The 25,121-nt window shown below is 26.4% G+C and overlaps 1 protein-coding gene and 1 long non-coding RNA gene across 2 annotated transcripts in view; one reads left to right on the top strand and one right to left on the bottom strand.

Annotated features, from left to right (window-relative positions):
• LOC122848545 overlaps positions 1-19,975 on the top strand; it is a 66,602-nt gene extending 46,627 nt beyond the window's left edge. Inside the window, exons 2-3 of the long non-coding RNA XR_006373463.1 lie at positions 1,677-1,807; positions 19,777-19,975. This is a non-coding gene — a long non-coding RNA (uncharacterized LOC122848545). The remainder of the gene's footprint in view (positions 1-1,676; positions 1,808-19,776) is intronic.
• Positions 1-25,121, bottom strand: part of LOC122848544 (suppressor of lurcher protein 1) — a 151,386-nt gene that overhangs the window by 99,220 nt on the left and 27,045 nt on the right. The window contains exons 3-4 of the mRNA XM_044146686.1: positions 18,593-18,773; positions 317-534 (exon numbers count right to left, since the gene is read on the bottom strand). Of these exons, the coding sequence (XP_044002621.1) occupies positions 317-534; positions 18,593-18,773 (399 nt within the window). The remainder of the gene's footprint in view (positions 1-316; positions 535-18,592; positions 18,774-25,121) is intronic.

The raw sequence follows: 25,121 nt of genomic DNA, 5'->3' as shown, positions 1-25,121 counted from the left end.
AGTCACTTCTGATCTGGCTTATGTGCTACTTGTTTTTCTACCACTTTTATCAAAAATACAAGATTTTAGTAATAATAATAATATCAGTGGAAATAAAAACATTGAAAGTTTTTAAAATAACGTATAAGAAATAAAAATTTTTGCACACTTGCTTACTCATCATTTTTCATATATACTTTCTTAAAAAAAAAAAAGAAAAAAAAAAACCAACAAAGACCAGAGAAAAAACTAGTAAAAAATTTTCTTTAGCTACATGTTTTCGTAAATTCAAGTTGAAAAAAAAAAAAGTATAATAAGGTACATGAAAAGTACTTACGTCTGTCGATGTAACGAAAAGTACCAGTGAAGCCAGTTGAGTTGTTGGTTTGTTCCTCACCACTGTGAAACTCAAGCACAAGGGTTGATCTTGAACTGTACAAAACCTGAGGTATGTCCCGTAAACTTCCACAGAGTAAACCAGACCAAGGTGTATACTCAGAAACGCCAATACTCTCAAGATGAAGAAATACTTTTAAATAATCACCTTTTGAACAGCTGAAAAAAAAATAAAATAATAATAATTATTTGTTATTTGATATATTAATAAATGAATAAATTAAATATACTGACATTTTAATTTCAATAATAATTAAAATTACGTATACATAAAATTATATAATAGATTGGATTATTAAATATGAGGCTGTTTTAATATACAACGGTTGAAAAAAATAAAAATAAAATAAAAAAAAAAAGGTAAATTTGGACGTTGGCATTTCATGTATTTCATATATAAACAGGTGTGAAAGGTAATTTGCATGAATATATTCCCGTTGCGTCACCACTGAATTAATGAACAATGAAAAAGAGATTGGCTGTCCTGGCTATTCACAATTGGGACATGCCAGCTTGTTAACACACATATAAGTAATTTACCACGCAGATACAATGAAAATGGAAAACGACAATTCATACCCCCACTCAATGATGATTATTGAAATAAATTAAATATATTATTCTTCAAGATAAAAACTCAATTTATATTAATTTTTTTTTTTTTTTAAATTAACTGTCAATTTTTAATAATAATATTTGAAAAAAATATATATAAAAATCTATCTCTAGTATTAATTTTAAATCCTTCAAAAAGTATAATTGAATTTTTGGTATATTATTATTATTTTTTCTTTTTTTTATTCGTTATTGAATGTCATAGTAGGGGAGAGAGCCAAAGTAGTACACAATTGGCCAGACTGCAGTGGCAAGATGAATGACCTGAGGAGCACGAACCGAATTCCATTTCGCGGATTTCCTGGCACTATACTTTATCTCGTTTTTCTTTTTCTCCCTCAAATACCCTCCACACACATACATACACACTTGGATTGATTTTTATTATTTTATTTTTTGCATGTATCCAATTTCTGTCAGATTTCTTTCTTCAATTTTGTGACACATAATGAATGAGAGCCAATATCTTTTTCTACCCTAAAATGAGCTTAAACGTATTAGCCATTTTATTGAAAAATAAAACTAATCAAAAACTATTAAAATATAATTTTTTTTTTATCTGAAAAATAATTAAATAATTGTTTAAATGCCAATTATTGTGGAATTAATTTAAATCATAAAATTAATAAATTGATGGGCATTAATTAATTGTTAATATATATTTTGTTTTTTTTTTTTAATTGCAGCCAATAAATAGGAAGATCAAGTGATGAGTTGACACGTGCTATATGTGTCACCAACTATACAGATGATTAATAGCTATCCAACCTACAATCACTAATTGATCCTTAATGTCTGCTACAGAGATCTGCATCAGGTGAGTCTTACTTTGACAAGTACACAAATTATTCAACATAATCACCTCGTTGATTGATTGTAACACCACATAATCCCTTTGACAAATTCATCAAATCTCAGTAAACATAGATAACGACATTGTGATTTTAGCTATATAAATTTTATCTATATTCATAAAATTTTTAAATAAAAAATTAATCAATCAAGCTAGTAACATGCATTTTCAATAAATCCATTAGTTAATTAAAATAATGTCATGAATAGTAAAATATTTAAAAATCGATATTCTTTTAATATTCATGCTCAAGTAAATTTTATGGTTTCAGCAAATTGAAAGATCTATAAGGTATCTATATATAATCATTGAAAATGTAAAATTACACATAAAATATACGACTTATTGCGAGATTTTTACTACGAGGTAAAGAAATTGCTTAACTTTTATAAATTTAAAAAAATTTTCCAACTTTTTTAATATTTAAAAATAAAAAGAATAAGGTATGTGTTTCTCACACTTTTTTTGGGGGGGTTTTACTGAGTCATGACATGTTTTTTGGCATTTATCCAATATCACACGGCATTCAGTCGATTACAAAAGTTTGCTGTAAGTTAGAAAACATGGTAGATGATCACACGCATTAACAACATCTGCTTATAATTTACACATCTACATCATCAGGGTTGAATAAAGTTTTTGTAAGTTGAGTGAACATAAATCATGTGTTAATCAAAATATGAAAACAGCTACATCTTAAGAAACTACGATAGTCTGTTTTCATACAAATATAACCTTTGAAGAAATACATATATGAAAGATTAAATATTTAGACGGATACACATTAAAATTGAAATCTTTATACATTTTATCTTGATATGTCATTTGCATGTTTTATCTTTTACATCTTGGTGGTTTAATATTAGTTTGAAAACTTGACAGCATGAAAATGAATCTTACTAAGGATTGAGAATATTTAATATTAAAATCATCAACTTTATTATATCTTTTCAATTTATCTGTTAAATTGAAATAAAAAAATAATTTTTTGAAAATGACTTTAATTTTAAATAGAAAAAAAATTCAAATAAAAAATGAATATCGTTTTTTTTTTTTAGTTTATTCATTTATTTTCTCGATCAAATCAATTTTGTTTTTTTGTTACATCTATCTGCTGAGTAATTGTGTCTGTATTGTAAAAAAGGATTAATACAAAAAAAAAAAAAAAGCATCGGAGTAAGACTGATGAGTGGTTGCTTTTATTGTTAATTTCAAAAAACTGAATCTTGTCTGGATTGTCTCTAACAACAATAAATTTTCGTTGGTTGACAAAAAATTTGTTCAGTATTTTCTATGATCACATTGAGCTTAGAAATGTGGCTAAAAACGATACACTGTTTGTGCTGTGATGTCTAGTTTTTTCGGTTATCAATTTATCATTTAAAAAGTAACAGGAAAAAAGAAAAAATAGTATATATATTTTTGTATCATATTTCATAGTTTTGATGCAGTAAAAATTACATTACTTTATGATAAATAATTTTCAAATGACTTTTACAATATTGAAAATTAAATGAAAATATTATTCAATTAAATGACATTGATCAACTGAACTAATAAAATAAAACAGTTTAAAGTAAATATCAACAAAACATAAAATATAAATAAATACGTAATGTTCAATATCTACTTGAACTATTTCTTAATAAATAATATTTTTAAAAAAATCAAAGATAGGGCTTTTTCTATCGTCTTCGAAACCTCTTTGATTTCAAACAAACTTTTCTATAGCTTGCGGTTAGATATTGAAAGTCTATATTGAGCTTCACTCAGTAAGTAAAAAATAGGCACTGAAAGATATAAGATAGAGACAGTAAAAGAAGTTGGTTTGAATGAAGAAAAAAAAGTGAATAAAATGAAAAAGTGAAGAAGAGCAAAAGAGATGAATAAAAATAAGTAAAATGAAAAAGGTATATGAGGTATCAACTTCTCAAAGTCAAAGAAAATCTCAAAGAGCCTTGAAGTGACTCAATCCTATTCTCTTTCTTTACCATACTATCATTTAAAGTATTTTTCAGAATATACAAACACCAATATAATTTTAAACTGATAAAAAAGTAATAATTCATTTCATCCAAGTATTTATATAAAAAAAAAAATAATAAAGAATATTTTTTATTTCTTATTCTTTTGTGGTGGTATTTTAATTAAGTAGAGAAACAATTTGAATGTGAAAGAACAAGTTGATAAATAGTCCACGTAACGAGATCATTAGGAGCGTGGATGAAGAGCAAGAGGAAGAAAAAATGCATCAAATGAAAAAATAAAAAAGTTTATGCATGAAGAGAGTATATGAAGTTGAAGCCGGATGTGGACCGCACTTGTATGCTATTCGCGTGAATCTCTCTTATCTGTACAATCACATTAATTACAGTTGCTTGGGGGGATAAGTGATGGTGATATACATTTAGTTTCCGGATTCCAGAAAGAGATGCTAGCTTGATAAAATATTCGAGAGGGATAAAGCTAAAAAGCCCCCGGGTCATAGCCAAGCTAGACAGAATGTCAAGCCGATAAGCTATTCATCAACAACCAATTTGTCTTACTATATATGTACCGAGAATAAACAACACATAAATGTACTTTTTAATTAGAATTTCATACATCATCATTGTCATTTGAAAAAATAATGAAAATAGAATTGTAAAAATATAGCTGCAAGAATGCAAATATTTATTTGAAAGAGATTTATATTTTGAATGAATTAGTGATGAATTTATATAATCAAATAAATAAAATAAATTGCACAATTAAACTCATCATTAGGCTTAAATATTTTTACGTAATTGTATGTTATTTATGTTATGGTAGTGATGGAAATTAAATGTGATCAAAGATAAACTATAAAAGAAATAAGATAGACTGAACATACTCGCAAAGTATGATAATGACAACTAAGTGTGTTTAACATAGTAGTCAAAATGAAACATCAAATGTTTAATATATATCTTAAAATTAATTTAAATAGAAATTTAGTTGAGTAAATAATGTTCACAATGTGGCATAAAGCTTAACCTTACTTCACGGGTTTCAATAGTCGAGAAATGTTGAGATGCTTTTCATCAGAATCTCTAGTAGTGTTTCTTACAAAAACATGAAATAAAAATATATTGCACGTGGGTGTGTGTAAGGCTTTATCATAAATGAAATTCGTAAATAGATGCTTTTTCTTTTTAAACAGCAAAAATTAAATTAATAAAAATAAATAATAATTATTTAGTGAAAATAAATAAGAATAGTTTTTTTTTTTTTGTAGAGAAAAGTTAAAAGCAAAGAAAAAAAAAAATTCTAAAAGGTAAAAAGTTAGCAAGGACAGTAATGGCGCCAATTTTCAATGTACTTTTATCTTGAGCTTTTAACAACTTTGAAAATTAAAAATAAAAAAAAAATCGCAGGTAAAAGTATCAACAATAAATAAGAAAAAAAAAAAATTGAAATACATTGAAATGGAAAATGAAAAAAATGTAAAGCAAATTTTGATTGAATGATATTTGAATGAGAAATAGTAATCAACTTGAGTTAAAAAATATTTTTTTATATATTTTTATTTTGATTAATCAAGAAGAAAAAAAATATTTCATGATTTTTCTATTTTTTTTTTCTTCCTGTCTCTGATTACTTGCCAAGAAGATAAAAATCAGAAAAATAAAACTGATAACCTATCATTTTGACTTTAACAATTTTATCTATTAAACGTTTTTACTTTGATTTGATTGCTCTGCCATCTCGAGATAATAGACTTCTCTTTCATTTTATTAGACAAGGTAAACGTCATTGAAGGATCAAAGTGCTATTTTATAGGAAATGCCTGCGAAACCAAATCGAATTGTTGGGAGGCATCACATCGATAATAAGTACTCTTAGCTAAAGTTGTCTATACATAGACAAAGAAATGATACTCGTGAACAAGACTGCAATTTAAAAAGAAAAAATAAACTAAAACAAGAAGAGAAAAAAATATTCTAGAAATACTTGAAAGCCCTATCGTATTGATCGCATCTTCGATCTACTTTAATATATATTTTCAACTTTACTAAAATTGTTTTTTTTATTTTATTTTTTTTTTTCTATTTGAAATAGTCTTGGACTTGTTGGTAAGTTGAACGAGATAGATCGATGTCTCTCGATAAAACTGAAGAAAAATAAATATAATTTTTTTTTCTCTTTATTTCTCAGTCAACTAGTTATATCAGCATATTATTTTTGCATTTGAGCAGCCTTGATCGTTAAAGTTGGCTCACTACTGCTTGAATCTATTATTAAGTTCAAGGGATAGTTTTAAGCTGGTATATTATTAAACGCCATATGCGATATAAACTATTAAAGTCCACGTAAATGATAACTGATATTATCGTTGTTTGCTTAAGCCATAAAAACATAAATTATTTATTCAAAAAACCAAATGCACTTTTTTGTTTTATAATTTTATGTTGGTTATGCAACACTATTTTATTCACATGATTTTTATCGTAAATTTTGCATTTACATATTTTTATTTTGTTAACTGAAATAAAAAAAAAAAAAATACACGTAAATAATATTTCCATTGAAGCTTTTTTTTTAATAAGAAAACGTACGGTCTTGTTGCATCCGTTATTTGCATATGTGCAGGTGTTTGAGTTTGAAAGAATGAAAACTGCAAACCATGTATTAAAGTACATATTCACATATTCAGCTGCTGCTTGCTTTTCTACTTTTATACTAAAAATCATTTTGTTATTCTGTAAAAAAAGCAAAAAGTATTTTTCTAACTGAAAAAAAAAAAAAAAAAACCACAAGAAAATATAAAAAGTTTTAAAATTAAAACCATGTATCTTGAAATAAACATACTCATAAATATTTCATAAAAATATACTGTATATTTTTCAAGTATTTATAAAAGATCAAAGATTGCAAATTAAAATCCACAATAATTATAATTATCCTGCATAAATTTCATTATTTTTAAATTAATTTTAAAACGTGTAAAATTAAGCAAAGGTCAAACATAAATTTCGTAAACCATGTCAAACGTGTACGTGTAAAAAAAAAGTGTTAATTTTCAAATACAAAAAAAATAAAACAACAACAACAACAAAATTGTAACATTTAAAAAATACAAGCAAAAAAAAAACTTTTCAACATTGAATGTTCAGTTTGTATGAGAGTCACTGGGTCGTGACAGAAATTGTCGTGCCATACGTTTTTCAACGCCTGTAAAACAAGTAACATTGATCACCATAAAATTTTTCGACATTCTTTTCAAGTCCACCCTCAACCCCAAAAAAAAAATAAAATAAAATAAATAATCCATCAGCAAAAAACAGCAGTTGTTTACACAAAATTTATAAATAAATTCAGCGAAATGAAAAAATAGTTTAAAAATTAATAAAAAAAAAAAAAAAATAGGCAAATAAAAATTTACATTACGAGGTCACCAACATACATATGAGCAAAAAATGAAAAAAAAATAAAACTAAAGGTCAAATGTTATAACGATCAATCGGGTCATGCCTCAATACCCATGAGGACTCAGCAAAAACTTCCAATATATAGGATTTACTGAACAAGTCCACCATGAATTCATGGATATATTCAATAGATGAATGTGGATACAAGAGGTAAACCAAAGACCGGATGGATATGGTTGCAGGTGGTTGGTCTATCTAACACGCATCCATATTTCCATTTATATATACTATACTATACTCATGCTACTTTGCTCTTTTGTTACAGTATTTTCAATATATATGTATGATTCTAAACATTGCTATACAGATGAGTGTGCTTGTTTCAATGTATTTCCCCAGTGGCTTACGACCAATAAGTCCAACTTATTTTAACAGTAGTACATATACATGATACTTTTTAACACAAATGATACATTTTACTTTTATTTTTGTACACAAAACTAATGAAATTGTCTGCTCCAAAGATACACAGTATATAAAAGTACTCAATTTTACTCGTGACTTAACTGACAATTGTCTATAAATTTTACTCACATCTCATAAATATAAACATGATGTTTAGTGACCTAAAAAATGACACTCAATATTGTTTGTATACACTATACACAAACTGACCATTTTTCAAAGAGTTGAAATTTTTTATATAAAAATTTAAAAAAAAAAATAAACATTCTTTAATAATAAAAAAAAAAACAACATCAAAATAAAATATTCTTTTTTCAACATTTCAAGTACTAAAAATTCCAGACTATTTTGCATTTGTCAACACACATATACATAGTGAAAGTCAACTTTTTTTTTTTTTTTTTTCTATTCAGTACTTCATGACAGAATATTTTGGCAAATTTAAACATGTACCATCACGATCATCATCATGAATTTGCCAAAAAAATAAAAATGATAAAGCTCTGTGAATGTCACGTAAAAAAATAAAGATAAATTTTTTAAAAATAATCTTTTTATATACATATCTCAGTGTGTGTCTATAAAAGACAAGGAGGATCCAAGTTTCATGACTAGTAAAAAATATGATGTCACACCGGAAGAGTATTTCAAAGATGAATGTACGTACGAGAGACATGATGATAAATCCAGGATAACGTATTTTGGTGGTTCTCTGTTTGTATGTAGAAAAAAAGAAAAAAGACATAAAATAATATGAGATTAGATGAAAAGAAAGAGATATATGAGAAAGAGCTGAGTAAAAGATAAAATGGTTAAAGGATTAACTTGCACTGTGTTACTTTTACCACTACGATTATCACGGCACGTGTCATACTCATTTTATTTCATCTGAGCTTTACCAAGATTTTACTTGTTTACTTGTATTTTATCATGACTATATATACAAATAAAATTATATATACTTGAGTAAAGAAAAGTCACTCTAAAATCTTGATAAACCACTTCTTTAAACATCCATCATTTATGCTTAACCAATTTTAAGGTAATATCATTTCAAGTGATTAAGGTCAATGTTCAGGGAAACACAGTTTATGCTAAATTCATTGGTGACTATACCAAGCTATATACATTTATCAAAGAATTATATTTAATCCAATTAAACATTGAATTAAATTTAACGCTGGTATGGTTAAGATCTATGATCATTTGATATGTCTTGCAAGTAAAAATTAAATTTCGTAGACAATTTTTATTTTTTTTTATTTTCTTCATTTAGTACCTTGGAGAATTCTAAATCCCCTTGGGGGTTTTGCAATCGTGATGGTTAAATAAGGTGAGACATAGAAGCGAAAAATCCAAGGATTTCAGTTGAGACACTTCGACGTAGCAATTTGTTCAATGTCTTGAGCTTACTTCGGTTCATTTTATTTTTTATTTTTTTTTTTTTTTTCAAGCTTTTTGTTTGTCCTTATTTATTTTTAACGATTGTTTTGTGTTTATCTGTTTTTTTATTTCAAAGGACAAGATTTTATATGTTGTTTTTAAATTGTAAAAATACTCAAATTTATTTTAAAATTAATTGTATATTTTTTTTTATCAAAATTAAAATTTAATAGTATAATTTTTAAAAGAAATTTGATAAATTTTTAAAATAATATAATCTTACAGTCTTTATTTTTTTTTTATTATTATTTTCGATGTAAATATCTCCAGGGTATTTTTTTCTTTAGTATTATAAGTTTTTTTTTTTTTAATTTTTTTTTTTCGTCGTACTAAACCCATCTTGCTGTGGTGTTTATTGGACTTTTCTCCAGGCGTAAATAATGCCTCAACAGGATCCCATAGATCGTTTTTTCCCTACTCAACGTATTATTTACTGGCTACTTTATTTGTAAAAAAAAAAAATAATAATAAATAAATAAAACAAGTTTTAGGGAAATAATGGTAATAAAGAAAAATAATAAATAAGAATAATAAAATGAAGAAAAAATAACAAAAAAAAATGTAACCCCAAGAGAGTTGAATCTTGTCGTAAAGTTCCTCATTCACTTTTGTAACGGGTATATTTTTTTCCAGGTGTTGTATAGTTATAAATAAGTTTGAAAATATATTTCACGAATTGCAAAAAAATTCTATTATTTGAAAAACAAAAAAAAAACAGAAAAATTGTCTGTGTGTATGATAATATAAATTTCTGTTCTGATTTATAAAGAAAGAAAATTGTTTTCTTCTTTTAAAACGAACGCAGTGTAAAAATAATATTACAAATTGGATGATTGAATTGAAAACTAACCGACAAATATTATCATTTGAACAAACACACATACGATATTCAAAAAATTTCAAAGATATAAAAGAAATTGATTGTTTACTTGTTTTTCTTGGGAAATGTAAATTTCGATAGGGTGTGTGTGTTTGCTTTCAACTCCTTGTCTTGATCTCGAATTTGCGTAGTGAAATGATATATACGCCTTTGGCTATTTTTTTACATTAAACCCACATACAAGTAGTCTCAGTATTTTCAATTGACAAGCCTCTACGAATAATCAAATGCATAAATCCTAGATGATTGGCCAATATTGTATACTGAAAATTTTTTTTTTTTATAAATTTTTTTGTTCAAAATAAACACTGTCAGATAAACGTCAATTTAAAAAAAGCATTGACCTATAAGCTGGGTTTTTTTTTTATTTTTTATCATTTCTAAACAAATTTATTTAATTCAAATATCAAATGCCAGGAAGGGCTTATTTTTTATTTGTTCATTTCCGATAAAACTGTTTTAAAATTTGATAAATTATGAGAGAGGATGGGGTTTGTGCCTGGCACTAACATCATTGATCTTTCTTTATGTTTAAAATATCTTCACGTTTATTGGTTAAGATTAACTTTAGTACGGGTAAAAGTTTCCCTTACTGAAGCAGACGGAAAGAGATTCACCTGGTTGAATTTTCTAAACAGGTATCAAACTGCTATATCAAAAGTAAAAGCAAAAAGAACAGTGAAAAGTTTTCTGTATAACGTGAGAATTTTCAGCTGCACGATCATGTAACAGTTGAGAAAATAAATTTCGAAAAATTAAGTAGATACCCCTGAGGTATTTTGTGGGTTAATGCAATTGATGAAATAAAATTTTATCGTTTTTTTACGTAGTCGAAAATTTTTACAACACAAAAAACATGCTGTAATTATGACTAAAGTTTTAGCTCGCTCGTACTAGCTCAATTATTTTCTGTGATCTTCCTTAAACCTTGACTCATTCCAAATTTTTTAAAATACACGGTAAACGACTTTGTCGTTATTAAAGTGTTACTAAAATAAATTGAAAGTAATCAAGCATCGATTCGTGAAAAATTGAATTTATCAATTAATAAAAAAATTAATTATGATGCTCGAAATATCGTTCATTTACTATACTTTTCGGCGAATTTAATTCTTTACAAAAAAAAATACAGCTCTTGGGAATTTTTCGCCACAAACTGTTTAAAAATGTTTATCTTATCTTTTAGTGAATTTTTCTTGATTTAAAATTAATTAAGATATACACTAGGATAAAAAAGAAAGTAATAAAATTTTATTTATAAAAATATTAAATTACAAGAAATAATAAATAAGCACTTTGGCGAAATGCTTTTTTGACTCGAATAAAATGAAGACATATTTGCCAGTCACAAATGTTAAGATATATTAAAAATACAGTTGCAAGCTTGGCTGAGAAAAAATAGTGAAAATGTCAGAGTAATAGGAAAAAAAAAATAATAGTTAACTCGGAAAAAATGAAATCGAAATAAAGCATGTCATACGTCGTATATATTTATACAACCAAATTATTTATTTGAATATTCATCATAACTAGGTCAAAGATTGAGATAAAAATATTAAATCAAGAAAAAATTATTTTTATAATAATGAAATAGTATTGAAAATTAAAAATATTAAAAAATAAAAAACAGAAAAAGAAAAACGATGAAAGGTAAAAATGAAAATTTTGAAATAAAGTTTTTAAATAATTTAAAGATATATAGATAAAATTTTGATCAGTTTTTATTGGCTTTTTTCATCAGACATACAACACATGAATAATTTGTAAACACTCAAGTTGATGCAACTCAGTATATGAGTTATTTCATCAAAGTTTTTGAGTGTCTCTATATCTATTTTACCCTATACACAAGTATGTATGTGGCAGTTTATAACACGCAGTGTCTCTGAGGATACCCTTGTTAATTGAGTTCAACATCAAAATAATTAAAAGACGCTCACACTGTCAAAGTGACAGAAGGATTATTTTCTCCATGCTTTGGGCAATGTTACTCGCCAGTTTGTCCTGGTTATTATCGTTATAATATATAGGCCATGAATTTCACAAACAAACACATATACTCATGTCACAGTAACAAGGAAAATTTCTCTTTATAATTGAAATGAGATAATAAATATTAATTTCGTGGATGAATAAATTTTATTACTTGGCTTGAGATGAAATAAATTCCCATGTAATTATTTTTAATAAAAAACATATCATTTGAATATAAAGTTTTTTTGTTCAATAATAAATTGAAGAGATTTAAATTTTTTTTTGTTTATTTTTTTGGTAAATTTGATGCGTATTTACTTGACCAAGTGAAAAATTGTCCCGACTGCTGTGAACTAGCTGTGAACGGTTTGGAAAACCAGCAAGTTGACCAAATAAAAATAAAAATAATAAAAAAAAAAAAACTACTTTGCATTAGAGTAGAGAGTCAGAAGAATGAAAATCATTCAAATAAAAAATTGTGAAAAAAAAAGCTTCGTCAAACACGATATCTATTCTTTTGAATAATTTATTTTGTGTGGTACGTGGAAAAAAAAATTAAAAAAAAAAAAACATTGAAAATCCACACAGCTAAACGCTAGTTTAATTTCATGTGATTTTTTTTTCACCACAAAATTAAAAATGATTTAACAAATAGCAATCTTAAATACTGTAAATATATAATAGAGGCTTATTACTGTCGGTAAGCCGAGCAAACAAAAGATTGGTTTTTTTTTTCTAAAATAAATATCAAACAGATTCTAATAAATAAATAAACATATATTAGATATATCTAGAAATGAAAAATAAAGTTGAAAAAAACAAAAAAAACAAAAAAACTGTTTGGCAAAAAGCCAGGAAGTATGTATCAGAGTTATTTTTTTTACATCTGTTGCAAACATTGTGATAATACAAGCTTTGTGCTTAACAGCAAGTTTTTGTCTCAATTGGTTAACATTAAAATGTACACTGGCGATTGGCATATGTTATCGCCAGGAGGCAGCAACAATACTGCTGAATGTTTTTTAACAACTTGGCTCTGAATGGGTGAATAATAAAACAAACAAAAAATAACAACAAACAAGTGAAAAAGAAACAAGAAAAATTATAAAATGAGAAGACTGAAATTTGTTATTTTTTATTTTTAGTAAATTTACGTTTGTTATTGACAGTCACTTTGAAAAAAAAAATATAAATACGAATAGATTTTTATATTTACACTTGTCTAATTGTTGATCTTTTTCATGTTAAATTCTTTCAAGGGGATTTTTTTTTTTTCTATTATATACATACATATGTATGTCTTTTGTATCACTCACTTTTAAGTCAACCTTTTTGTTTATGTTCTTCTATTTATTTTCATTTTTTTTATTTTTCATTTCATACTCACTTCTTTTGTCGTTTAGTAAAAAAAAAACTTTACTTTTTTTTTACAACAAAACAGGATCATCCAATTTTTGCAAGCCCCAGGATTAAGTGGAGCTTTTAACTTTTCTTTGCCCCATTTTTTTTTCTTATTATTTATATACGTTTTTTCATTCACGAAGCATAACAAGATTTATTTATTTATAAGAGGACCAGTAGTGACAAGAAAAAGTGACATAACCGAATGATATTTTAATGTGCATATTGTATATTTTTTTATATAAAAAATTCTGCATTATGATTTTTTTAGTTTTAGAATTTTTTTAAATATTAAAAAATAATAATAATGATAATACTTTTTTATAATATACAACGAGTATTTTAAATAAATGACAAAGTGATTTATAATGCAATAGAAAAAGGGAAGAAAAAAAGCAGGTCTTATTCGACGTATGGAAAATTGAACCAAGTTTTTTTTCTTTTTTTTAGAAAAATAAATCTAGCTACTTTTTACAAGCTTCGTCCGGTTAAAATATAATCATATGAAAGGTAAAAAACGAAAATAAAAAAGACAAGAAATAAAAAAAAAAATAGAGAAACGGAAAAAAAAATTAAAAAGAATTTTCTCCTTGAAAAGTTGACACTTCCAAAAATAACCGAGGGTTCTATACAAAGTTATCTCAATCTCGTATCAAAGTGAAATCGCCGCTCTTTTTTTTGCTTTTTATTTTATCATCACCAACACACAAAACCACTATCTTACCCACGATCCCAACCACCAACTCAGACCTCTTTTCCTTCATTCCCCTATTTATTCATTTTTTTATTTTATTTTTTTTATTTTCATTTCCTCATGTTTCTCTAAACTCTCAAGAGCTTTTTTCATTTTTTTTTTTTTTTTTTTTTTTTTTATATTCAGACTACATTCTAAATCCCAAGAAATTATTAATTTTACACCAATAGTAAATAACTTTCAAAATCAATATAAATCTATTCTATAATATCTCTGTAATTTACAGATGATAAATGAAATAGGGGAGGATAATCTTTTTTTTTCACGATCAATAAAACATTTTAAAATTCCAAATAAAAAAATAAAAACGTATACTATTTAAAAAAAAAAACCAACAATGTTATCAACAGGTTTACCATATATATTTTCAGCTAATTGAATTTATAACTAATTTCATGGACTAATCCGTATATATTAAATTTTAATTTGCAGTATGAAAAGAATTCAGTGGTAAAAGGGATGTGAATATATCCGAGTAGATATGCATAGTTGTCACAGGTCGACGTCGAGGAATTTCATCTTGCAAATAATTAATCTTGGCAATTACCACGTACGTTCTGATGGCACTACATACGATGAACATTATATTCTCCGAGTATCTCCGTACATACAATCGCGTTAGCATGTATACAATATGCAAGAATACAAGTACACACATCCATATGACATCGACATGCGTATAATATATATATATGTTTATATTTACACAGTGTTGTTGTGCAAACTGTATATAGCGTCACAGTGCTTTTCTCTACTTCCCTTTTCGTCTGGTTCCCTCAGTCACCTTCCTTTAGACACGCGGGTATTACATTTCCATGATAGTATGTATATATGATGTTTAGGGCGGACACATATCAAGGCTCTGCTTGTATATACAGTATACACACCCCCAACAAAACTGGATAGGCTTATTTGACATTGTATAAACTGGCTAGAATTCTGTTGAAGGAACTATGGCTTGGCTATACAATTGCACAATATCACTATCTCTCATTGTGTTATTTAATGAATTGAATCACATTCAAAAGCTTATTTTAATCTTTCATTATCACATTACAAATTACCATGACCTCTATATCAAATTGTAAATTTATAACTTGAATTATTCAAATATACATATTTTACAAATAATGAGATAAATGAACTTTTAACTTTTTCAACAAAAAATCATGAAAATAATAAAATTATATAAAGGTCAAACGTAAATTGATTTAATCAATATACTACATTATTTAGTGTTTTTAATTGAATCATTTATTACGTAACGTGTATTGATATCAGATATTAAATATGACATTAATATTAAATGTGAACAGATGGGATTTATATGTTGTTCACAGGTTTGAACATTGGAGCTTAGTAAATGGAATATCCTGGCTTGAGGGCCTTTCTCTGAAACACTCTCGCCATCGGCATTAATAACACCCACACACACACATATCCCTTTTTACGCAAACACACATTATATTAAATGTTTAACTTGCCTTTGTGCCTATCTTACTAAATAGATGCGTGCCAAGCATAAAGTATCACAAACTATAAAACTCTCGGGTAAAATATTAATTTACCACATTGCCAGCTTCTCATATTACTCAATGTAACATGAAAATAAAAAAAATAACTAAATGATTTATTTGTAAAATTAAATTTAGTAAATCGATGTTACAACTTACATAGGGATGAAAAAATTTTTATTATTAGATTGAAAAATAAATAGGATGAAAAAAAATAACATGTAACTGATTGCATGACAAAGAAAAAATGTCTTTAAAGCCTATTTAACAATTGAATAAATCAATAAAGTGCTGACCAAGTAAATTTCCCTCGGGTAAATCTTTATCCGGGCATAATATTCTCATGCAAAATGATACATAGCTATATATACGAGTTCTACAATAACCAATGAAATATATGATAACAGTGATAAACTTTCAGTAAAACGACAATTCCATCCGATATTCATAGTCACATACTTGAGCTCCTATCATCCATGACTCTATTACTAAATTGTTTTCTAAGCTTCTCTTTCAATATTTCATATTCATGAATGAAATCAGAATAGTTACATAATAAAGCAATAAATTGTATACTATAACAAAACTTTAATATTTAAAATAAAATAAAATAAAAGGTAACAGGTTATATTGTCTTTGTCACTTTGTCTAGATCATACCAACTGATTTAACGATTATTTTAGAAAAGCATGAAATGTAATTTTAACATCTAGTTTTATGTCATTAATTTGAAATGCTCTTTAAAGTATTCAAAGTTTTATAATAATGATAGTCTATGAATTTCAGTTAGCTCATTTGAATAAATATACGAGTATCTTTGTTACATCAATGATAACATCTCAAGTCATTAGTTTAGATTAGCTCAAAACCATATACGTATATATATGAAAAAACACTTAATTCTTCTCCCTTGAATTCTCATATTATTATCAGTAAAGATTTATGGCAAGGAATGTTTTAATAAGAAAAACATGAGCAAAATTTTTGGATAAATTAATGTCACATAGATAATTAGTAACAGATTGATAAATGAAGAATACAAAGGAGGATGATAGACCAAGTAGAAGATGTGAAAATTATAAATAAATAATGTTTAATTGTAAAAAAAAAAAAAAATAAAAGCTAAATTGGATGAAATGAATAGATGGTATACATGAAATGGGCTGGTCTTACAATTGTTGACTGTAACACACAGTTTTGTGCCAAAAGGAGACCTTGATAATTGTATTCTAACACTGGACTTGAACAACCGAGATATCTATATATGTATATTTATAGAGACAGAATAACTATTCTCAATAGCAATCGAAGCAAAACTAACATGCTTGTTGGTCTGTGTGGTGAGAATGATGTTGTTGCTCACCCACTCACTCTCTCTCTTTTTTTTTTTCTCTTTCAAATACTATCATGTAATCAAATAAGGTTGTACTTTGGAATGCTCTGATGATACCATATATATATTCACGTCTACAGGCCACGATAGGATAGGTTCACTTGGTGGTTGTCCTAGAGTGTGGGTAAGTTGTTTACGACATCAGCCTCGAGACGCTTTATCGTTTCATAGACTCCAACCAGTCTACATTAAATTCTCTAGTGACATTAGTTGTACTTGTACACCATGAGAATAATATTTTGCTTTTAATTTAAATCCTCAATAGACACCGTGAAAAGACATTTTAATTTGACACATTATTGTCTATTATAAATAAAAATTGGACAATGTAATTTTAAAATAAATTAACATTTATTATTTAATTAAATTTGATGATTATATTTTTTGTTGAAGAACAACTGCAAATTGTTAAGATAAAACTTGAAGAGAGAATTGAAGTACATAACAATGTACTTGTTTCACTACATGGCAATCATTTGAAGTTTTCTCTTGAGTTATAGTAATGTATATATATATTTACAAGCTACCTTGATCATAAACATATATCTCAAATACACAACAACCAAATGCTCAACTATATGGTACCCTAATGGATCTGTAGACGTTGCACACGACAAGCTTTCCTACACTGATTTTGAAAGCGCAGCAGCCACACATTTTAGACCAATATACCAAGTCACATTGGTATTTGACATTTCCCTCGTACATCCTTCTCATTTAACAATTTTCACCGACCAATATAACACACTTCCTTCGGCTCTTTACATACATACATGTTCAAGTCCATTATCGACTACAATTACCGCGTACTAAAATACTTGACATCATTTCAATAAATACACTTCGAAGCTTTCGACACAATTTATTTGTTCATTTTTTTTTTTTTTTTTTACCCTGTTTCTATTTTGAATATATCACTTTGGTTAACAAGCTATTAGGCATTGTGTTCAATATTATATATACCTGATCAATAACTACCAAAATTGAAAAAAAAATATAAATCACAAAATAAAAAATAAAACAAGATTATTTTTTTAGTAAATTAATTTAGTTTTTTGTTTGTCTCTTTTAGATATTTATGTATTTTATGAATATTATTTTTAAATTGTGTAATTTATTTGAGTGTAATTAATTTAATCGTCGTTGTTCATTTAGTGGAAATAAAAACCTTGATGAAAAACGTGTAGAATTTATTCCCTGAATTTAATTATTCTTTGACGACAAGTCGTCAAAACACTCGCGACAAAGCATTCATAAAAGAAAAAAAAATTAAACAAATAGAAAAAAAGGCAGTTGACTGTAAAATTTAAAAAAGCACCGTCAGTTTTTGTTTTTATTTTTGTTATATTTATTTTCTTTCTTTTTTCATTTTTATTTATTTTTGTTCAAGTCTAAAAACCTGAATGTAAACGTGTAGTGACGTAAAACATGAAAGGCAACTCAGAGGCGATGCTTTTAAGGTAATTAAATGTATATTTTCTGCATATAGAGCAACATGCACTTATATTTTTAAAATGTTTATAAAAAAAACTCACTCGGTACCACCACGATGTAAATTGAATTGATCGAATTTGAGCTCGACAATTTCATCTTGATGACCGGTGAATGTATAAAGAAGGCAATCAATATTTAATGGATATCGTTTCGGAAAATCAGGTGACATGAAGCTTCCTCCTTGTGGACTGTATGAGCTACTGTAGACAACGCAGGAACAGCCTAAAAAAAAATAAATAAAATGAAACAAATCATTAATTAACAGTTTGTACATAATAATTTAAATTTTAATAATGAAAATGAAATTCAATTGTTATAAATTATTATGTATGTGTTACATCTGGTGCCTTTGATCAATTGTCTTATTGAGAAATTTCTACAATTATTTCTACGTGGTTTGAATAATAAACTACACCGATTTTAACAATATAATTCACGACCTGTTTAATTGGATTATTGATTTTCCATAATGCTTATTTTTATACATTGCAATTTAGTAATAAAACTTGATTTTTTAATATTAAAAAAATTAAAAATATTAGGGTTTTAGCCAGATGGTGATGATCAAAAGATTAAATGTTTTTTTTTTTTTTAGTCCAACAACTAATACTCATTTAAAAAATTTATTTGTTTTTGCATAAATATGCTCATCCTCATTTTTTTTAAATACTGACATTAAAAGTATATAGCTTTTTGTTAGACCATTAGCGTCAACTCGTTGCCCGCCCATTGGTAAAGCAAGAGAAAAACAATTAATGAGAACACCAATATAATTAATCAGACCAAGCCAAGTGTACGACTTGAAAAAAAAATTAAATTGAATAAAACGAAAGAGTTATTAAGAGAAAGATGGTAATTGTAAAAAAATTTAATGAAAAAAAAAATTTATAAAAACTGCAGAGGTATAACGAAAAAAAAAGGAAAAAAAAATAAATTTAATGTCCAAGTTATTACGGTTAATTTACGACGATTTTATGACTTTTTTTGCATTGATTTTATTATAATTATTATTATCAAATTTCAATGAAAAATAATTTATTATATGAAAATGAAAAAAAAAAAATCTATTATAATTTATTTGAGTAATTAATTTTAAAAAATATATTTCATTTTTTTTTAGTTTAGCTTGACTAAATGTGAAGCCTTAGTATTTTATTTATATATTATTATAATTATTTTGTTTTTTTTTTAAATTTAATTTAGTTTTTTATTTTTTTATTTTCAGCAAAGTCAACGAGGACACACTTAGTGATACTTGAGGCACACGTCTGCTTCAACCGAGCAAATTGGCAGTGGTGTATAGGGGCTAAAGAGAGAAGAGAGTAAATGTACAAAATGACTGAAACAAAGTTTCGTTTTGCCCGGGATATAGAGGCCATGGTACCAGCAGACTGGATGAGACTCACTAAAAACGACCAAATGAAACATAGTGGCTTGCCTCACGTGTGCTCCATGTATTTCATTTATTCCATTCTTTTTTTTTTTTTTCCTACTCTATCTATTTTACTGTCCACTTGCTCAATAAAAGCCAGGTTAATTAAAAAAGTCTCGAATACAATAAAAGTGGTTCACCACTTTAATATCATATTATTTCCTTTTTTTTTTTTTTTTCATTATTACATTTTAATAGTTATAATAAAATTCAAAATTTGCTGACCGTCTTGTTTTTTTTTTTTTGACTTTTATTGCAGATTGAAATTTAATACAAGCATGATAAGAGTAAGAGTAGTGAATTTTTCATACGCCAATATATGTATACAAGTGTTGTGTCTTCAAGAGTGAAAAGTACTTATCAAAATACAAGACGACACATTCCACAAAGACTTGTACAAATCTAGGTGAGTTTTATTTTTTTTTATTTTTTTTACTGCAACATCCCTATCCAAGAAGAAGATCGTTGCTCGGTCACGTTCTTGGCTGACTTGGTAGTATCTATCTAACCACCCTTCTCGTCCTCTTTTTGCACCACTTTTCGACTATTTATATCTCAAGGAGCTACACTTCACTAGCTAATGGCTGAAAAGTGGCACGCGCACATATACTCTTTAACTTGGACGAGAAAAAGTAAAATAATATTTTAAAAATAAAAAAATATATATCTTGATTATTTATAAATGTTCATACATATTTTATGAAAGCTACGCATTTTATCAAGTGAATATGAATGTTGAGTTGAAGTTTTGAAATGAAAAAAAAAAGATAAATAAAAAAAACCATTGGATTTGTTGAAACTAAAGTATGTAGAAATATTATTGTGACAGTTGGTACATAAGAAAACACCTAAAGAGGCATAAAAAGTCAAAAAGTTTGACTGCACTCTACTTCTTCAAGAATGTATAGTTTTTAATACTTGCAAAATGCAAAGTTGTTGATGATTTGAGAAAAAAAAAAAAATGTGCTGTTTATATATGAGAAAAAATGAAAAAAAAAAAAAAAAAGAAACAAAAAATAAAAGAAATAAAAAAAAAAAGAGAAAAACAAAAAATAGTACAGTTAAAAAACTCTGGCACCAATAAAGGAGAAATATCTTATCTTACCCTGATTGGCTCTGATGCAAGCCAACATCTAAAAAGTTCTCGTTTTCCTTGTAAACTTTTATATTTTACTCTCAACATTTTTGTTTTTTTTTTCATCATTCCCTTTATTCTTTATTTTACTCCTCCGAGATCACGCGATAGCTCGTCGAACACAAAAAAGCTTCTGCTAAAAGCCGCCCAATCTACCCACTTTTATATATTAACCAACTGGCTAAAGAGACAAGAGGAAGCAGAGTCCAACATGTATCAAAGTAAAAAAAAAAATATATATGCATTTATTAAAACTATAAATATAAATATGGCTTTGAATCAAGATCCAAAGATCCTAAAATAATTTTAATTTTTAATTATCAATGAAATAACGTTGAGTAAAAAATAAAAAATTGAAAATACAACTTATCTTCTTTGAATAAATTGTCCTATTTTATATTCCAGAGCTGAAAAAATAAAAGTAAGAGAAAAAATACGATGGTTATTTCCGGTAGAAAATTTAAACAAACGAACCGCATGAGAAGGCGGTAAATTCCAACCAGGATAAACGATTTTAAACCACTAAAAATGAGTAAAAAAATTCACCATAGAATATCGATAGCAAAGAAATTTGTTGGACTGTGTCGTCAATTGTTACCCCTAGAGAGTAAAAAATAAAAAATTTAAAAATCTAAAGAAAAACGCGCATTATCATGATAAAAAAATTCAATTTTTTCAAGTTATTTTCCCAAATCCCGAGTGGATTTATTATTTTTTTTTTTTTGAATAATAAAAAAATGAATAATTTTTTAGCAGTAGTCGGGTGTTATGATCAACGAGAGACAGGAAAAAAAAGAGAGTGTGACAAGTCATTTTTATTTTTGTCCTCATATTTTTTTTTTTTTTTTTTTTAACGACTATAACTGAAGAAAAAAAAAAGAGTAATTAACCGGACACTTCGTCAACGCGCCGACTCTCGCCTTTGTGACAGCTGAAGCAAGAATAAAAAAAATAAAAAAAATTCAATGACAAAAACTGAATAAAAAATTTATAATTAAATAAAAAAAATAGAAAAAAATTTCTCGGAGATCGTCCAGTGACTTATCCATAAATTTATAATTTATCACTTCATCATTCAAGGCTCCTTTAAACCTGTTGAATAAACATTTTCTCTATTCATTTATACACAATGTACATAAAAAAATTTCACATTTTCTCATGAAAATAGATTTTTTTTTCCTGCTTTTCACTTTTCTTGATCAAACAACACTTTTCATCTCAAACATTGCAGTTGATTTTTATTTATTTATTTTTAGTTTACTTTAAAACTTTTCTGACATCAATTTTATTTTTATATATTTCTTGTAATTATCATACACTATTAAATTTTAACATTTTTTAACCAAATAAAATTACGAATAAATAATTTATTATTTTGGTTATTAAGTAGTTTTTTTTTTAATTATAAACAAAAGAAAATAAAATAACTTGTGGCTGACACTGATCGACTTGTACTACTGAAATATTTAATATCACAAGAATAATAACACACCTTCGTCATGTGGATTTTTTATTATAAATAATTTTATTCAATTTCAAATTACTGTTTGTCTTAAACGTTCATAAAGAAAACTAAATAATTTTTTTTTTCTTTCAATTTTTCAACTTTGTCGATTTTCAATATTCTCAAGTACTTGAAGCCATCATTTTTCCGATTCGTGTCAAAAATAAAAAGCCCTCAAATGAAAAAACTTGCCAGTAAAACTTACAAAAGCACCAAAAGAAAGAAAAAAAAAATTCTCTATAATAATTCAAGTTGACATATGGCGTTTAAAAAATTAATCAACGATGATAAAAATAACAATTAATAATCCGTGACATTATGACTTATTACCAAGCCCATATCAATAAAAAATATTGAAATGACTTAATGTTTTATCACATATATATTTTTAAAAAAAAAGAATAATTCTTTGAAAATAGAAATGAGTAGAAAAAAAATTTGTAACGAGTAATAATGGAAAATCAATGATTACGAAAATGGTTGTTGAAGCATGTAAAACATTTTAATTACCCTCAAGACAAGGTTCCATATATAAAAAATATATATTTACTGCAGCACTATTACATTATCAATGGCGTTACTTTGACTCCTAGATATTTGCAGAGGAAAAAAGGAGCAAGATAGTATGATTGGTCGAGAAGTTGGTATTTATGAAATATTGTTTTTATTTGTGCTGAAAACACAACTTAACACAGACATTATGTATGCATGTGTATGTTATAAATATGCAAAGTGCAGACGTGTATTGGCTAGTCCGTGCATCGTTACCTGACCCCGTCGTCGTCGTCGTCGTGATAGACTAGGATCGAAGAGAAAGAGAGACAGAGAAGATAGTGGAATATGAAGCAAAAAGCATCCCCGGTAGTATTGGATGTAGACAAATACGTAAGCAATAATATTATATTCCCATGTGATAAATTGATGATTATTATTTACATACTCGTTATGGATAATTAATTAATATTTCAATTAAAATTTCAACATTGCAATATTCAACTCAACATATAACGGGGTAGAACACATGTCAACTCAAATTACATTAACATGCAATTTGTAATAGTATTATGAAAAGATACATGCTCGATTTAATTTTATTATGTTGATATAACTACTTAGTATATTTTAATAATTTTTATTATAAATATTGTTATTTGTTTTTTTTTTTTTCATCAATTGAAGTAAAAAAAAAGACTTGGTTTTTCTTCAGACCAGTTTAAATTATATTCTTGAATTTATAAAAAATTTAATCATGTGGAATAGTAAAAAAAATGTATTTTAAAATAGTAAAAGAGTTTTTGTTTTTGTGTCTAAAGACGAAGAGATTTTTTTTAATATACCAAAGGTCAGGACATCACACAGCTGGTGTACTTTTGTGTGGTTTTTTTTTTTTTTTTTTTTCTTTTTTTATTTCGCATTTTACTCGAGGTATATATAACACGACGATATAACTTTTTCTTGATATTAGCTTTTGTATATGGAGGAATGGTGGATGAAGAAAAAAGGGTAAGAGCTTAGTTTTGGCTAAAAACTTTTCTTCATGAATCACTTGAAATAATCGATTGTGTATAGGCTTCTGAGTAATATTACAAGGCATCTTGCTCGTGTGTTTTTTGTTTTTATTATACGAATTTTTATTTTTTCAAAAGTTTCATTGAAAAACTGCGCCTAGTAATTATTATTATCAATTAAAAGTAGAAAAATATATATGTATTAATGTTAAATAAAATAAATAAATGAATAATTTTTACACAAGACGAGAAAAAATATTGAAAAAATTAAAACGCAAATCTCCGAATAGCAGAATGAAAATGAAAATATGGACATACTGATATGAAAAGATGAGCGAGCTTTTTGAGATACGAATAAAATATATAAAAAAAGAAAAACAAAATGCCATGGAAATATAGAAAAAAAGAGTATTAAAAAAAGAGAATAAAAAAAAAAAAAAAGTAAACAATAAACCAAAAGTCCAAAAACCGTTGGGAAAACAATGCGCCGCAATATTTTATGAATGTACCAAGCGCTTGAAAAAGCAAAATGCAAATTCACGAAGTGCATTGGAGAGCTATAGTGTTGTTTCCTACCAACTCGTAAGCTAGGTCCGTCGAATACCTTCAAACTCATGTACATGTCCATGTTCCTTTTTGAGTGTATATATATAAATAGTGACACATACATGAATTACACTATTTCATATTAAATTAATTATTATTTTCCACGTAAAAAAAAATAATCAATGTACTTTGAAAATTATCTACGAAGTTCTAACAATTTATAAATATTAAATTAAAGAATATCATATTAAAAATTAAATGGAATATTGAAAAATATTTTAAAACGAAAAAAAAAAAATATTCAGCGTGGATTTCATTTTTAATACTTGTAATTAAATTAATTAAAGAATACAAAAATGGTTGGACGAATCAAAAATTAAATGACATAATTTTATATTGAAAAAAAAATTATCTAGACTGGTATTTCTGTTCGATGCTCTTTGCA

Source organism: Aphidius gifuensis, linkage group LG2 (assembly GCF_014905175.1).
Source record: "Aphidius gifuensis isolate YNYX2018 linkage group LG2, ASM1490517v1, whole genome shotgun sequence".
Classification (NCBI taxonomy): Eukaryota; Metazoa; Arthropoda; class Insecta; order Hymenoptera; family Braconidae; genus Aphidius; species Aphidius gifuensis.
Note: the sequence above shows the minus strand (reverse complement) of the source record. Positions and strands in the feature narration are given on the sequence as shown.